This window comes from Chlorocebus sabaeus, chromosome 5, assembly GCF_047675955.1.
Source record: "Chlorocebus sabaeus isolate Y175 chromosome 5, mChlSab1.0.hap1, whole genome shotgun sequence".
Classification (NCBI taxonomy): Eukaryota; Metazoa; Chordata; class Mammalia; order Primates; family Cercopithecidae; genus Chlorocebus; species Chlorocebus sabaeus.
In genome coordinates, this window is record NC_132908.1 from 84,610,693 (window position 1) to 84,626,386 (window position 15,694).

Below are 15,694 nucleotides of genomic sequence, written 5' to 3' on the forward strand. Positions count from 1 at the left end.
CCAGGCAGAATCATTTGTAGTTCAGAATTAAAATAATGTGGGCGCACTGTTCAAAGAATTTGAGAGCTGAACATTTGATGTTCTCCAGTTGGTGAAAATAGTGGGGTTGTCAGTGGCCATTCAGGGATTCAGCCACCCATTGTTGCTTTTCAAGACGACGCATGTTTGTCATGCCATGGACCGTGCTCATTTGTAGGTAAGCTGACTGAGTGTCATCCGTGGGCTTGGGTCCACCTGACACCGAGGCTCCTTCCCTCTGTCACACGGGCCTTCAGTGTCATTCCAACAGAGAGTAGTCAGTCAGGGAGGGTGAATTTCACTTGGTTTCTTTAGCTCCTGTCTATATCAGCGCCTAGTGGTGAATGTTGCCAGGAGAGGTGGTGACCTGAGAAAAGGTGAGTTGTTGGGCAGTATGTGGATTTTCCCTCCTGCAGTGCTGTCCCTGCCACTATGTACACCAGGTTTCCATGCCAGCTTACATGATGTTTGATATCACTGTAATTTTGATATTCTGCAGGTTCCCTTTAGATCAGAAAGGAGAGTGGGCGTAAGCAGTCCTGTAGGTCAGCCGCAGTTAGTGGGAAAGCCGTTCCAGCTCCAGGGGGCCGGCCTCCTGCTCCCCTGTGAGTGTGGGCCGGCCTCCCGCTCCCCTGCGTGCAAGCTCCACAGCCAGCTCTCAGTGGCTTCCGCAGTGCCGCCCCTGCTCTCCCGCGCCTACCTCCCTCTTCCTTCTGATGTGTGCACCTTGGGCCCCACACTCTTTACATGGGCAGAAAAGGAGAGAGAAAAGACGAAACACAAATTCTGTGGTATTTTCAGCTATTGATTCTTAAGGCAGGTGCCAGCCTTCCTGACTACTAAGCAGGGCTGGTGGGCACTCGCCTGACTTGCCCCTCCCTAGCCCCGAAGGAGTGTCCTTCTGTCTGCCAGTGAGACCTGGTGGAGGGTGTCTCTTTTGCCCAGTGAATTCCTGCGTGATTAACAGGTTTCCACATGTGGTCCTGGCGGCTCCTGGTGGGGACGGCAGTTGGGGAAATGAACTTCTTCCCTTTCTGCGTTGTATGTTTCTCTGTTTCTTGGGTTTGGAGTCTGACACACCACTGCTCACAGTGGTTACTTGGAGTTAGGGATCCGGAGGAGACTCGGCCGGAAAGGTCAGACGTGGAGCCCGGCTTTGCCGACCACTAGGTGGCGAGCTTGCCGCTCAGGAGCCCCACGGGAGCCTCAGGACCGAATCCGTCAGGGCCACGGGATCCAGTCACCATTTCCGATTAGGCAGCGGGGTGTGATGTGAATGTGCATGGCCTGTGGCTTTTACGCTGTTTTGATGTTAGGTGTAATCTGTTTTTATTGTTGAGAAGATTTGACTAGTTTTTGTGTCAATTTACTGATTTATAATAACATATTAAAGTACATACTTTTAAAAAATTAAGTGGACTTAACTAAGAATTGCAACTGCACATAGAAGTGAAAGCATGATGAAATCATCACATTTCAAACAGGACGTGTGACTCGTGTGTAAAGTGGGAACTCGTTACTCTCATGCTTCTGGCTCGTAGCTAACGAGCCAGTTCCAGTGTGGAGATTGTCCTGTCCGAATAGATGGAGTTGAGATCAGGAAATAGCTGTTCGGTGTTTCTTGGGGTTGTCTTCTTACAGTTCAGGAGACCCTTCCTAAAGCCGGTCTTTTTTCACTTCTAGTCATTCCTGTATTCCATCAACCAGACAATCTGCTTGCGGCTGGATAGCATTGAAGCCAAGTTGCAGGCCCTGGAGGCCACTTGTAAATCCTTAGAGGAAAAGCTGGATCTGGTCACGAACAAGCAGCACAGCCCCATCCAGGTTCCCATGGTGGCCGGCTCCCCTCTTGGGGCAACCCAGACGTGCAACAAAGTGCGATGGTAAGAACAGACCAGGGTGCCGGGGCCTTCAGGTCACTTGGGGAGAAGCGGGTCACCTCCTGGCCCAGGCCCGCAGCTTAGTAGCTCAGTTTGCTGGAGATGCGCGGTGTCTGCCTTAGCAGTCTCTGTCTAAAGCTGAGTTTAGTTAGACCGAAACCGAACATGTGGCCTCCTGCCAGGACGACCTGAAGTCATCCTCACGTGTCCTTTCCACAAAAAGCAGACGCATGCACCTTTTCTTTGGAACGAACCCACCCAATCTTAGAAGATGTATATGTGCTTCTTTCCTTTTTCCTACTCTACCTGGCTAGTCTTTAGATACGTTTTTCTTCATATGTGGTGTTTATACATTTCACATGACTATACCAAACTTTCCGTTCAAGCTTGCAGTTTTTATTTTGCTTATTTTTAAAAGGTAGAGTCTAATCTTGGAAAGCTGTGTGGTAGTTTGTGAACTGCTTGAGTAGAACCTTTATAATGTCTTAGAAAGTCTCAGAGCTGCTTGGTGTCCACTCATCCAAGGCTTCTTGTCAGATGCTCCAGCTGGCAACTTGTGCTGAAGCTCAGGCTCTGGCTTTGCTAGCCTTCCCCACACCTGGCCAGAAAGAAGTCCTGCTTAAGGCCGTGGACACGGCATGGCTTTGTGCTTGACGAGGGGCCTTTTGACTGAGCGCTCTCTTCAGGTTCCCTGGTCTGGCCGCAGCCTTCTGCCCGGTGTGTCTGGGAGGAGAGAGAATGATGGAATGGCAGCGGTGGGGCCGGGGAGGACATGTGGATGCCGAGGAATGGGAGCCGCAGCAAGCCTGGAGAGACTGTTGTGACCTTGCCGCCCATGTGTGCTGGCGGCTGGCGCTGGGTTAGGTGCTTTGTGGACCTTGCCAGGGAGTGTGGGAAGGGAGAGCAGGGGCTCCTTGGCTGGCTGGGCGTGGGATGTTCATGAACATACCCTAGTACTGAGGTAGCTGGCTGTCCTGGCTTGTCTGGGGGCAGCTCCAGATGATGGCTGCTGTGCTAGCTGAAGCATTGGTGCCTGTTGGAACTCTCAGGCGTGCCGGGGGTTTTGGAAACGCTACCCCGCCCTCCAAGCTCCGCTGCTGGCGGTGGAATTGGCATTTCAGTTCGCGGGCGGGAGGTGGGGAGCGTTCGTGTGCTCCTCTGAGACGGGGCCTTCACCCTGCACATATGCTGTCACTCGCGTTTCCCCCCCAGCAGGAGTTTGTTTACCGTGTCCTCTGTGCAGGGATGCTGTTGGGCTCTCAGGTCAGCTGTGCAAAGCTGTTGGACGCAATGCCTTTTTTTAAAGGATAGTTTTTTGGGGTAATGTCCTCTTACTCTAAAATGCAGTGTTTAGAAAATATAACTTACGTCTCAAAAAAGAAAAAAGAAAATGTAATTTATAACTTAAAATTAATAGACTGCCCTAGCTATAGAGAATAAATGTGATAGTATTGTGTGATAAGACAACACTTTTCAACATGGTGATGGTCGGCCGTGAAAAAGCCAGACGTCCCACCTGGTGTGTTGCGTCCTGGTGTTTGGGGGGTGGTCCCTGCAGACGAACCCAGGTGTGACACTGGGAGTTCAGCCCCCAGCTGGTGATGGAATGTTACAGAATAGTGAGCAGTTGCTAATGAACTTTCAAATAAAGCAAACTATAAATTTTTCTAGACTTATGTAATAGTTGAATTCATGGAAAATTCAAGTCATAGTAAGACCGTGCAAAAATGTTTTGTGTGTAAATGTTGAATAGAGTAAGTTTCTGAGTTCAGAGAGTTAGAAGCCTGTTTTCCACTCGTGAAGTTCTGGTTCATTGTAAGTCTTGTGCGTGGAGAGTTTTTGTTGGGTGAGACTGTCTCACTCATTGAAGGGCGTCTCAACCTCCCTTACCTCTGCCTGCCAAATTCCAGTACTCTCTGGATCTTGACCACCAAATATGTCCCACGGGATCTCAAAGCACCCCTGGGCTGTATCGAGAACCATTGTTCTAAGGAATTAAACACAAGGATGAACAAACCTCTCCTGTCCCCAGAGCCTTGTGTGCCGGAGGATGGCTGGCCATCACGTGTCACTTGTCACTTTGTGCCAGTGCTGGGCAGGTCATTATCACCACCTGGGAAAAGTGTTGACAAAATCAAGGTTAGATTCCACCACTGACGATGTGTGATGGGGAGAGAAGTTCCTGTGTGAAGAACTCCAAAGGCTGGAGTGTCTTTTCCGTCGTGGGTTGGCCTTGAGGGTGCCTTGTTTGGATTCCATCTGCATGGGGTGGAGCTCAGGCCTCTGGCTGGTACAGTTGCCCTGACGGACACTGGGGTGACCTTGGCCAAGTGACGCATTCATTTCCATCTGAGTTTCTAGTTTCCTCATCTTTAAAAAGAAGATGAGGGGGCCGGGCGCGGTGGCTCAAGCCTGTAATCCCAGCACTTTGGGAGGCCGAGACGGGCGGATCACGAGGTCAGGAGATCGAGACCATCCTGGCTAACACGGTGAAACCCCGTCTTTACTAAAAAATACAAAAAACTAGCCGGGCGAGGTGGCGGCACCTGTAGTCCCAGGTACTCGGGAGGCTGAGGCAGGAGAATGGCGTAAACCCGGGAGGCGGAGCTTGCAGTGAGCTGAGATCCAGCCACTGCACTCCAGCCTGGGCGACAGAGCGAGACTCCGTCTCAAAAAAAAAAAAAAAAGAAAAAAAAAAAGCTGAGAGGAAGAGGACCTGGAGCTCCTCTGGGGCTGCTCCAGCCCAGGATCCTCCTGCTTTCTGAGGGTAGCAGTGTCTGTGCTCACGAAAACACATCCATGGGGCGGATGTTAGCCACAGACCTGCCATGGCAGAGATCCCCCGTGCTTCTCTCTGCGTTTTAGCCACAGACCTGCCATGGCAGAAATCCCCCGTGCTTCTCTCTGTGTGTCAACAAGCAGTGAAATAAGAGTAACGTTGCCTAATACTGACTCAGATGCACAATCCAGTTAACCCAGATGTGTGAGATCTTCTGGTTTGAAAGCACGGTATTGGCAAGGCAAAATCAACCTATTGTAGAATATATTTTTTGTATATCAGCATGGGGGTTATTAATATTGCTAATAAAACCATTATTTGTAAAAATTAAGATTAATAGAAGAATCATTCTTCTATTTTCTCATAGCTTTAAATAGGATAAAAATATATTCTATTTAAAATCCTATTTAAAATATATCCTATGCAAAATCACAAGAAAATGGAGGAATGGTTTCCTTTTTTTTTTGAGACTCTGCTCTGTCACCCAGGCTGGAGTGCAGTGGTGTGATCTTGGCTCACTGCAACCTCTGCTTCCCAGGTTCAAGCAATTCTCCTGCCTCAGCCTCCCAAGTAGCTGGGATTACAGGCATGCACCACACTGCCTGCCTAATTTTTGTAATTTTAGAAGAGACAGGGTTTCACCACGTTAGCCAGGCTGATCTTGAACTCCTGACCTTAGGTGATCCACCCTCCTTGGCCTCCCAAAGTGCTGGGATTACAGGCGTGAGCCACCATGCCTGGTGGAAAGTTTTAAATGTGGTATATTTGAATGACTTTTAAAGAAGGAGGCTGGGTGCGATGGCTCACACCTATAATTCCAGCACTTTGGAAGGCCAAGATGGAAGGATCACTTGAACCCAGGAGTTCCAGACCAGCGTGGGCAACATAGTGAGACTCCCATCTCTACAAAAAAATATAAAAATTAGCTTGGCACAGTGGCACCGCCTATAATCCCTTAGGAGGCTGAGGTGGGAGGATTGCTTGAGCCTGGGAGGGTGAGACTACGGTGAGCTATGACTGTGCCACTGCACTCCAGGCTGAGCGAGGCCCTAACTCAAAAAAAAAAACAAAACAAAAAAACAAAAAAAAACAAAAACAAAAAGGGTGTTATTAAGTCTGGCATTTCTTTCCATATAAGTTCTTTTTAAAAGATAGTCTCACTCTGTCATGCAGGCTGGAGTACAGTGGTGCAATCTCGGCTCACTGCAATCTCTCCCTCCCGGGTTCAAGCGATTCTCCCACCTCAGCCTCCCGAGTAGCTGGAACTATAGGTGCATGCTACTGTGCCTGGCTAAGTTTTGTATTTTTTGATAGAGATGGGGTTTTGCCATGTTGGCCAGGCTGGTATCTTTCCATGTAAGTCCTGAAAATTAGAAATAAAAATTGCCAATAGTTGAGAGCTGTTGACAGAAAATTGTGGGAGAGAAGTAGCAGATAAGAACTTAATCCCATTATGTCAATGAAAAAAAGTATGTTTAAATTAGAAAGTTACTAATTTGTAAACACATATGAGTGAATGAGAATTGTCTGTCTAAAATGTGGGCAGTGGAACTTTGAAAAGGAAAAGTCTCCAAACAAAGTTAAAAATAGGTTAGCATTCCAAATAATAAGGTGCTTCTATGGATTATTTATTTTGGGACTCAGATATATATATATATATTTTTTGAGACGGAGTCTCGCTCTGTCGCCCAGGCTGGAGTGCAGTGGCCGGATCTCAGCTCACTGCAAGCTCCGCCTCCCAGGTTTAGGCCATTCTCCTGCCTCAGCCTCCTGAGTACCTGGGACTACAGGCGCCCGTCACCTCGCCCAGCTAATTTTTTGTATTTTTTAGTAGAGATGGGGTTTCACCGTGTTAGCCAGGATGGTCTCGATCTCCTGACCTCGTGATCTGCCCGTCTCGGCCTCCCAAAGTGCTGGGATTACAGGCTTGAGCCACCCCGCCTGGCCCATGGTATTTTGAGATGGGAGTCTCACTGTGTCGCCCAGGCTGGAGTGCAATGGGCATGATCTCGGCTCGCTGCAACCTCTGCCTCCTGGGTTCAAGCGATTCTCCTGCCTCAGCCTCCTGAGTAGCTGGGATTACAGGTACATGCCACCACGCCTGGCTAAATTTTTTTTTTTTTAAATTAGAAATGGGGTTTTACCATGTTGGCCAGGCTGGTCTCGAACTCCTGACCTCGTGATCCACCCGCCTCGGCCTCCCAAAGTGCTGGGATTACAGGCTTGAGCCACCGCGCCTGGCTCATGATATTTTGAGATGGGAGTCTCACTGTGTTGCCCAGGCTGGAGTGCAATGGCATCATCTTGGCTCGCTGCAACCTTTGCCTCCTGGGTTCAAGTGATTCTCCTGCCTCAGCCTCCTGAGTAGCTGGGATTACAGGCGCACGCCACCACGCCTGGCTTTTTTTTTTTTTTTTTTTTAAATTAGAAATGGGGTTTTACCATGTTGGCCAGGCTGGTCTCGAACTCCTGACCTCGTGATCCGCCCGCCTTGGCCTCCCAAAGTGCTGGGATTACAGGTGTGAGCCACCCCCCCCCGGCCGGGACTCAGGTATTTTAAATGAAGATTAGGAGTATGTGAGTCACAGATAGTATTATATCCAAATCATATGCTGTTAAAATAGCCCAGGGTTCCCAGGGCTCACTCCTTGCTGTGAGAGATTAGCTGGGAAGTCCGAGTGTAATCTTACAGCACAGATGCAGACAGCTTAAGGGGCTTTGAGTTGTGATGAGGCCCCCCGAGAAAGGGCGAGAAGGTGCCCCCTGCAGTGTCACTTGCCCTTCTGTTTAGAGCGGCTGCATCTGCTCAGAGCCAGCCCAACCTTCAAGGGCGGGCACAGCCTTGCAGCAGCAGGGGCGTCACTGAGGCCCCCTGTCTGTGTGTGGAAATCCACCCCACCTGTGGGTTATTTCTCATTAAAACTGACTTGCACCAGTCTGTGCTATCGGTGCTGAGAGCTGATGAGTTTTTCCTTTTACTCTCTGGAACACAAAAAGGCAGTGGAGTACCGCTTGCCTCACTTGGCATTTTGGATCCAGATTTTTGGGTTCTACACCGGAATGAGATTCTTTAAATAACTTCGAGAACAAAGGAAATAAAAAGCCCTTTTTATTTGAAGCTAAAGTTGAATCATTGTAATAAAAATGTGAGTCACCTGGATGGGCCTCATCCAACAGCCATCATCCACTTGGGGACAAGAAAAATGGTCTTTTAATTTTTGTAGGTAGGTGCTTATTTTCTTCCTGCAGGTGTGCAGAATTTTGCTTCATTGTAATTTTGGTGTAGCAGCCTGAGGTTTTAACTTTAAAGATGTTTGGGCCTGTCCTTTGAATGCTAGTGTGGACAGGTCAGTTGGGGCATTATGTCACATGGCCTGCAGGGATCCAGGGCACGCACATGTTCACACTTATACAAGTAAATGTTAGCATCCTTTGTCTGTACTTCCAAGCTGGACAGGGACAGAGGTGTGAATAAGATGCAGCAGAGCATGGAGTGTTGCCCGTCAGGGGATGCAGGCCCGTGTGGCTGTGCACATCCAGGACACAGGGCGGGTGACAGGGCTCTGTGTGCCCAGCACACCTGTGGAGTTGGCTGCTGGGCAGCTCAGACTGCAGCTCACAGCCCAGGATTTTCTGCTTTGTTTTTTTTAACTGAACATACTGACGGGCTCGCAAAATTATTTTTAAAAATAAAAACAAGCTAATTTTATTTTAGTTTATTTTAATTAAAAAATAGATTTTAAAAATCTGCTTTTTAAAGTCATAGATGTTTATCTTTAAGAATGTTAAAGAATTAAGAACTAGCCTGTTTCTACAATTTTACAACAATTATAAACCATAGGCTTCTTCTGTATAATACTAAGTTCTGGAAATTTTTAAAAGTGTGATTTCTTTTAAAGTATGTCTTCCAGAGATGGGTCATGTAAGACTCAATGGGGGAGAAATTGTTCTTTTCCTCAGAACTGACTGTTGACCTGTGGAGAATTGAAATATTTGTTTAAGGAATGATTTTAATTCCCTCTAGTATGCTGGCTGCTGATTCTCTGTTTCATTTCCTAGAGGGTCTTTTATTTTGTTTTGTTTCCTAGAGGGTCCTTTATCTTTTGTGTTGATAGATACTCGTGGAAAGGCTGTTGTGGTGGTGTGTAGAGCTAGGCCTCGTTCTGAGCGTCTCTGTTCTGGCATGGGAGCACCAGAGTTCTTGGCCAGGGTCAACCAGTCTTTTCAGTTTTGGGTCATTGACATTCCCAGTCAAAATTATAGCATTTCATAGGCTTTAGAATCTGACAAACTCAAGGGAGAGCTGCTTGAATTGTGAAGAAATGGTCTGGTCTCAGCTAAGATGGTTTTGTTTAATCATTTTCTTATTTAATAATTAATTTTTGGTTGCTTGCATTTAATTTCGTGTACATGTGATTTCTTTTCCTGACTGGACTAGAGTACCTTGCACAGCTGCATATTTTTGGTGACCTAATTGTGATACCTTCTACATGCTCGGACTGAGTACTAGCCAAAGAAAACATACAGTTTACATACATACAACTTCCGGAATTATTCACATAATTGTATGTTTTAGAGATGCGGTCTAATAACCAGACCAATGAGAAACATAAATTTAAATGTTGTAATGATAATGCACATTCTAATAATTTGGAGCACTTCTCTAGTTTTAGAATAACTCATAACTCATTGGGATTGTATTGAATCTGTAGATCAGTTTGGGGGAATTGCCAACTTAACAATATTGAGTATTCTGATTCATGAACATGGTATGTCTCTCCATTTATGCAGGTCTTTAATTTATCTTAGCAGTCTTATACAGTTTTCAGTGTTCAACTCCTGTACATATTTCATTACATTTATCTCTGAGTCCTTCATACTTACAGATGCTATCATAAATGGTATTGTATTTTACATTTCAGTATCCAGCTGTTCATTGGCAGGATATAGTAGTACAATAGATTTTTCTTTACTGACCTTTATCCTGTGCCATTTCTAAATGAACTTGTTTTATATTTTCTGTAGGATTTTTTAAAAATATACATAATTATGTTGCCTTTAAATAGAGTTTTGCTTCTTCCTATAGAATTTCTATACCTTCCCTTCCTTTAATGTGCTGGACATGATCTTTATTTCAGTGTATTTTCTTTATAACAATATTTTTGCCTTATTCCTGATCTTTGAGTGAAAGCATCCAGCCTTTCACCATTAAGTCTGTTGTTACCTGTACGTTTTTCCCAGATGCTCTTTATCAGGTTGAAGAAGTTTCCTTCTGTTCTTTGTTTCATGGGAGTTTTTCGCATGAACGAATGGACGTTGGATTTTCACATGCCTTTTCTGTATCTTCCCGAGCTGATGGTATGGTGTTCCTTTTTGATTCTTTTGTTAAAGTGAGTTACGCCGATTTCGAATGCTAACCGAACCTTGCATTTCTATTATCATAAACCTGACTTGATCTCCGTGTATTCTGCTTTTGCTATATGGATCAGTTTATATATATATATAAAAACTGTAAGCTCCATCTCCTGGGCTCACACCATTCTCCTGCCTCAGCCTCCCGAGCAGCTGGGACTACAGGCACCCGCCACCGCGCCCAGCTAATTTTTTGTATTTTTAGTAGAGACAGGGTTTCACCATGTTAGCCAGGATGGTCTCGATCTCCTGACCTTGTGATTCACCCACCTCGGCCTCCTAAAGTGTTGGGATTACAGGCGTGAGTCACTGCGCCTGGCCGATCAGTTTTCTAATATTTAATGAAGAGTTTTTGCGTCTGTGTTTGTGGGATGTGTTAGTCTGCAGTTTTCTTTTTTCTTTTTTTTTTTTTTTTTTTTTTTTACCATGTCTTTGTTTTGTTATCAGGATAATGCTGACCTCAGCAACGGAGCTGGGAAGCTGCCGCTCATTGTCTATTTTCTGAAAATGTTTCTGTGAGATTTTTATTTCTTTTTAAAAATTTGATAGAATTTGCCAGTGAAGCCTAGGTTTTTAATAATAAATTCGATTATTTTAATAAATATAGGTGTTTCTAATAAATATAGAAACACCACACACTGTTCCTCCTGGTACCCACTGTATGTTTTCATGTCTGTGGGTCCATGGGATGCTCCGTTGCCAAGCCTCCCTGGGCTCCTCTGATCTGTGACCGTTTCTCACACTTCCTTGTTTTTGGCAACTTTTTGAGGATCTTTGGGTCGGGTATTTTGTAGGATGTGCCTCTGTTGGAATTTGTCTCCTGACTAGACTGGGGTCACGGGGTTTGGGGAGGAAGGACACGGAGGTGAAGTCCTTCTCGTCACATCCTGTCCCGGCCAGCACCATCAGCAGGACTCAGTGCTTGATGCTGATGCGGATCCCCTGGCTGCGGTGTGCTCTTCAGCATCTTCCACAGTCAGGTGACTCTTGCCACTTTCATCCTGCACTTTGGAAGGAAGCTGCTATGCCCGTCACCCGGTTGTGGAGTGGAGAGTAGTGTGCCACCTCCTTGAGGGTGGAGTGTCACAGATACTGTTGTTAGTCCACCCGGGAGGCTTGTCTCTTCTTTCCCATTGATTCATTTATTCACTCATGTGTTTCCATCAACGTCTGCTCGTGGAGATGTACTTTACACTGTGGGTTAGAATCCAGTTCTGCTTCATTCTGGTGCTCACATCCTTCCAGCTTTGGCCACTGGCAGCTTGTCAGTTGGCTCCTGGGCCTCCTGACATTCCCTCCATTCCCTCTTCATTGTAGGTGTTTCATCGTTAGTGTTTTTTCTTTTTTTTTTTCTTTTGAGACAGAGTTTTGCTCTTATTGCCCAGGCTGGAGTGCAGTGGGGCGATCTCTTACTGTAACCTCTGCCTTCTGGGTTCAAGCAATTCTCCTGCCTCAGCCTCCCAAGTAGCTGGGATTACAGGCCTTGCCACCACACCTAGCTAATTTTGTGTTTATATTAGAAATGGGGTTTCACCATGTTGGCCAGGCTGGTCTTGAACTCCTGACCTCAGGTGATCCACCTGCCTTGGCCTCCCAAAGTACTGGGATTACAGATGTGAGCCACCATGCCTGGCCTGAGCACTTTTTACTTGCACAGCGCTACCAAATGCTTCTCCCGGCTCATTGTGAGTGCCTTTCCCAGCCTAGAATCAGCTGTTTCTCTGTGAATTGAAAAATGATGTTAGAGACCAGGATGCGGCGCTCGGAGGGCCCTGGCGTTAGAGACCGGGATGCGGTGCGCGGTGTCCTCCGAGCATGCGAAGGGTCCTGGGTGGCTTTTCACCCAAACATGTTGCCTAGGAACCCCCCATCCTGTGTCGCTGCAGCATGCTGACTTCTGTGGAGTCAGTTCTGACACTGCTTCCCTCTCTCACTAGTAGTCATTTCTGTAGCTTCTAGGAAAAAGGAAGAAAACATACACGTCCTTGACCTGCTCGCCCTTCTGATTTGGGATTGTTGAGTTGAAGTCACAGATCTTTGTCAGTGCGCAAGCATGGCTCCTTGGGGAGAGCAGCGTGAGGAATTCGATCTGGAGCCTCTCAAAGCCGATTGATTGCCAGAAGCTAGAAGCTTCTTTCTTTAGCAGTGACTTTTTAAAGGTTACTCCCATTTCTCTGGTGCAGTGGTTATTTGGAGAGTTGGCTTTATGTTCTGTTTTGCTTATTTCGTTAGATATTAGGAAGAAAATTTTAATGCCAATTTATTTTTACCCCTGGGTATTTTTTGTTAGATCATGTTTTTATGAGTTTTTAATCTTTAGCATGGTGCAGTGGCTTAGGCCTGTAATCCCAGCAACTCAGGAGACTGAGGTGGGAGGATCACTTGAGACCAGGAATTGAAGACCAGCCTGGGCAACACAGGGAGACCCCGTGTATAAAAATAAAATAAAATAAAATAAAATAAAATAAAATACCCCTGGAACCTGCAAGCAGTAGAAATAATACTTTAGTAAATGTTTGATTAGTCTGAATGCTGACGGTATTGATTGGGTGACATGAGCCATGGCAGTAGAGGGTCCCCTGGACTTGTGATTAGCGTGGTGGGAGGGTGCATCTTGCTTGTTCAGGGGGCAGTTTGGGCGATTCTCATCCTCCCACAACTGCCCCGGGTGCCTTTGATGCCTGAGCCTTCTACCGTGTGCTCACCCTGTGGCCTTGGGGTCCTCAGCCTGGGAAGGGGAGAGATGTGAAAAGGTGCATCCTGTTGTTAAAACCTGTGTCCTGGAAGTGACACACCTCTCGCCTGTTAGAGTCCATGGGTGGAGTCGGGCCACAGGGCTGTGTGTGCACAGAAGAGGCTTGGGAAATGCAGTCTGGATGTGCGGGGACTCCTGGGACAGGCCCTGACGGCAAGGGAAGTGGGCTGTGGGCTGCCCTGGCCTGGGGGGCTTCGGGGGGCCTGCTTTTCCTCCTGCTGAAGCTCTGAGCAGCTCCTCTTTTTGTAAGCACATTACATCAAACCAGTGTCTTCTTTTGTTTGGCCCTGGTCCTTGTGTGTTATGTAGGAGCATAAACGTCCGTGGGAGAAAATGTTCTTTGGGAACAGGTACTGGAGTTTAAAAGAAATCTGTCCATTTTTTCTTAATAAGTAGAAAGCAAAAAATTACTGAATTCTTTTTACCTTGCTGTTGTTGAAATATTTTTCCTTGAGATAATTCATAAAAATTAGAAAACTAATATCAGCTTTTCTAACCTGCACTTGATAATAATTACTTTGAATTATAAAAGGGATGCCTACCCATGGCGGCAGCGTGTCACGTGGTGAGGCTGCACTCGGTGGGAAGGAGACAAAGGCTTGTTTTTTTCCGAATATACGTCAGATATCCCGGTGAAGTTCTTCCTCTCCCTGCCGTGAAAAACAGCCGGATGTTGCGGCGTGAATGGGAGTGGTCGGTGACTGGACTTGGCAGGTAATGAGCTCTGGGTCAAGATCTTGGGCTCAGCGGGGCGCCGAGGGGAAGCAGCATGCCCGGCCTTGTTCGCGCGGTGAGCTGGAGCGGGAGCCCCTGGAGGCTGGGGGTCCCGCGGTGCCCAGGATGGGCTTCTCAGTTGCTGAGTATTCAGTGCAGATGTGTTAGGCACATATTTAGCAGGTTTGGCCCTGGGACGTTTGAAAGTTGTTTCAACTCATCTTTGGAGGGTTGGTGCTTGCTTTCTCCTCAGATTGTCCTCTCGGCATCTCTGTGTGAGTTGAGGGTTAGGTGGAGAACAGAGTTGTGTCTCTTCTTCGTCCTGTGATCATTTGTGCCCAGGCAGAGGTGTGTGTCCAGCAGGCACCCACGGTGGTGTCTGGAGTCACTGCTGCAGATCAGGTGACTCTCTCGCCTCGTCATTTCCGCATTCGACAGCTTTCATGGAGCCTAGCCCCAGTCTCAGACCGGGACCCACCCGGCGTCTCAGCGGCCTGAGCCAGTTAGTTGGAGCTGGCTTCCGATGCTAACCTCTGCCGCGAGGGCTCTCGGGTTCTGCTCATTGGCTGCATGGGTCAGATGTTCTGCTGCTCTGAAGTGCTGGCTGGGCCCTCGTCCTGGGTGCTGGCGGGGCGCTGGTCCTGAGTGTTACGGGGCCCTTATCTGGGTGCCAGCTGGGCTCTGATCCTCAGCGTTGCTGGGCCCTCGTCCGGGTGCTGGCTGGGCTCTGGTCCTCAGCGTTGCTCTCCTCCTCCTTCCCGTGTCATTGTCTCTGAACCATTGCATAGGTTTTCAAGTCTCTGCTTCAGAATAACTTAGTTTTCATTTCCTTTTGTAATAAAACATGGCAAACACAAATTTGTGAAAATAGTTTAAATCTTGCATTTCTCAAGATTTTTAATGTTATGTCTTATTTTGGTGGCTTGTTTTGTGTGTACTTGAACAAAGCCTCTTGATGTCTGTTCACATGTGCTCCATTTTGTGTGGTCCACGAGCAGCAGGGGCCGCCCTGCCAGTTGCCTAGAGTGTGGAGCAGGTGCTTAGGGCTCCGAGATGAGGTGGTTCCCTGAAGCAGAAGAGAAGTGGAAGGCCACTTTATAAGCTTAGCGTGGAAAATGTTTGCCATGACAGCTTTCAGAGTGGAAGATTTTATTTTGTTTTATTTGTAGAAATGGGGTCTCACCGTGTTGCCCAGGCTGGTCTTGGACTCCTGGGCTCAAGCCATCTGCCTGCCTCAGCTTCCCAAAGTGTTGGGATTATAGGTGAGAGCCACCGCGCCTGGCTGAAGAGGTTTTGTTTTAAATCCATCAAAGTAAAACAGTTAAAAAACTCAAACAATGAAAGGGTGAGTTGTGGCATTAGTTGAAATAGGATCATTGCCGTTGTTGTCCAGCAGGTGACTAAAAGATGCTGAGAAATACTTAGTTTTGAACACGGGTTCTGTCACCGGTAAGTGGTGAGACCTGGGACAGATCCTAATCTTTCTGAGCATCAGTGTCTTCATGGTAAAGCGGGTAAAATAGCCAGGATGGCTGGGAGCGAGACATGTACACGAAGTACTCAGTACTCCTCGAGCTCAGCAGAATGAAGACTGTCACTTCCTGGTGGGTCCCCGAGTGCCCACTCCGGGCTGGGTCTCATGGTGGCTGCCGGCTCCCGCCAGTCAGCCCTCAGACTTTAAGTCACCTTTAGTTTAGCACCTCCTGGTGGAATTCAGAACTGACCCTGCACAGTGGATGAGAACATTCTAGGCTGCCTTTTGGCATCCTGCTCGGTGGGTTCTGCTCTGGGTGGGGATTCTCAGTCTTTGCTTTCAGCATGCAGAGCAGCAGTATGTGAACCAGCGGATCGAGAGACATTTTACTCAAATGGGAGGCTCACTCTGGAATTCCTCCGTGTCCTGAACAGTCTTCAGCCATGTCCTGTGCATTCTTCTAGGGACTTTGGGAGACACCACTGGATGAGCAGAAGGACCCTGTACAGGGGAAGGCCACATGGAAAACTAAAGCGTAGTGAGGAGATGGCAAAACAGATGAAAGGCTGAGGGCTGTGGGTCAGAGTGGTTTTGGTTAGGAATGGCAGCTCCTGTCACAGGAGGACTTTGGCCTCAGACCTGATTTTGCCATTCACTGGCTG

The 15,694-nt window shown here is 47.4% G+C and overlaps 1 protein-coding gene across 19 annotated transcripts in view; it reads left to right on the plus strand.

The window, feature by feature from the left end:
• BANP (BTG3 associated nuclear protein) overlaps positions 1-15,694 on the plus strand; it is a 127,524-nt gene that overhangs the window by 33,252 nt on the left and 78,578 nt on the right. For all 19 annotated transcript variants that reach the window (XM_038008163.2, XM_038008157.2, XM_038008158.2 and 16 more), the window contains one exon: positions 1,702-1,901. In XM_038008163.2, the coding sequence (XP_037864091.1) occupies positions 1,702-1,901 (200 nt within the window). The remainder of the gene's footprint in view (positions 1-1,701; positions 1,902-15,694) is intronic.